The 1,383-nt window shown below is 65.9% G+C and overlaps 1 protein-coding gene across 1 annotated transcript in view; it reads right to left on the reverse strand.

The window, feature by feature from the left end:
• Lrrc55 (leucine rich repeat containing 55) overlaps nucleotides 1-1,090 on the reverse strand; it is a 9,248-nt gene extending 8,158 nt beyond the window's left edge. Inside the window, exon 1 of the mRNA XM_010608394.3 lies at nucleotides 6-1,090. Coding sequence (XP_010606696.1) covers nucleotides 6-79 — 74 coding nt within the window. The 5' untranslated portion in view covers nucleotides 80-1,090. The remainder of the gene's footprint in view (nucleotides 1-5) is intronic.
• Between the last annotated feature and the right edge of the window lie 293 nt (nucleotides 1,091-1,383).

Consider the following 1,383-nt stretch of genomic DNA (forward strand, 5'->3'; position numbering starts at 1 on the left):
GGGGCCCGGGCCAGGGAAGCCGAGCCCAGGCCTCACTCATCCTGGGCGGCTGGCATTGGCAGAGCTGAAGGGAGCCCATCGGGCCGAGTGCGCGGATCCAGCTCAGTGCCGGGGAGCAGCAGCAGCGTCAGAGGCCACGGTCCCGAAGGTGGGGCCTCGTGGTCCCATGGTGCCAGACTCTCCTTGGGCCTCCCAGGGCCAGGGCTTCCGGAGAGCCACAGGAAGTCGCCTTTGGGAGCCCAGGGGACCGGGACCGCAGCCGTGGCCCCCCAGGGTCTGAAGGATGATCAAAACTTGAGGAAGGAGGGGGGTGAGGCTGGGGCTGGAGAGGCTGCCAGCAGGTCCTGGGAGGCTTTCCGCAGATCTCCTGTGCCCCTGTCACCTACGCCTGCTGGCCGCATCCTCTTGATGTCTCAAGGGGGACAGGGGAGATGAAAGGCACCCTCTAAAGGCCCTGTCGCTTCTCCCGAGGAGACTGAAGCCTTGTCCCCAGCCTGGATCCGATTAGGGAGCCAGGGCTGCACGTGGGTCTGCAGTGTCCGAGGTCGCAGGGCTGTTCTTCCGAGGACCCAGAGGGCAGGAGGGGCAGGAGGTCGTGGCGAGGCTGTTCTGGGAGGGAGGCCGAAGGAGGGAGGTCTCCATGAGCCTCCTGCCAGGCTCAGTGGCGGCTGGGACCCCTCGGGCTGCTCTGTCTTCCCCAGGACCGGGAGGGTCCCAAGCAACACCCACTCTGTGGGCCACCAAAGCTGGGAAGAGCCATGCGTCCTGGGGTCCAGTTGGGGGCGGCAGGTCGCTCAGGTGCTCCTCAGCCGGCCAGGTCCAGCTCTGTGCTCAGCAGGTGCGGGCGGAATTCACGCTGTGAACAGGAAGGCGTTCAGGAGCAGAAGCAGGGCCTGCACCCTGCCCCTCTCAGCCAGGATCTACCCCTCACCCATCCCTTCCCCCTTTCTCTCCCTTGACTCCGACCACAAAGTTGTTTTTTGGCAGATTTGACGCCACCCAGCACCTCCCTTCCCGCTGAGTCCTGGGCAGCGCCGTTCTCCTGGCTCAGAGCTCCGCCCCCATCAGCCTGAGCACCCCACTCCGGGGAACAACTCCCTGGGGAAGATGTGCGTCCGCTCTGGGGTCCGCTGCACATCCCTTCAAACACTCACGGCTGCCCCACCCCCGCCCCATTCTTTTGGCAGATTTGACGCCACCCAGCACCTCCCTTCCCGCTGAGTCCTGGGCAGCGCCGTTCTCCTGGCTCAGAGCTCCGCCCCCATCAGCCTGAGCACCCCACTCCGGGGAACAACTCCCTGGGGAAGATGTGCGTCCGCTCTGGGGTCCGCTGCACATCCCTTCAAACACTCACGGCTGCCCCACCCCCGCCCCATTCTCCGA

This window comes from Fukomys damarensis, unplaced genomic scaffold (genome assembly GCF_012274545.1).
Source record: "Fukomys damarensis isolate Sample0158 unplaced genomic scaffold, DMR_v1.0_HiC HiC_scaffold_27, whole genome shotgun sequence".
Lineage (NCBI taxonomy): Eukaryota > Metazoa > Chordata > Mammalia > Rodentia > Bathyergidae > Fukomys > Fukomys damarensis.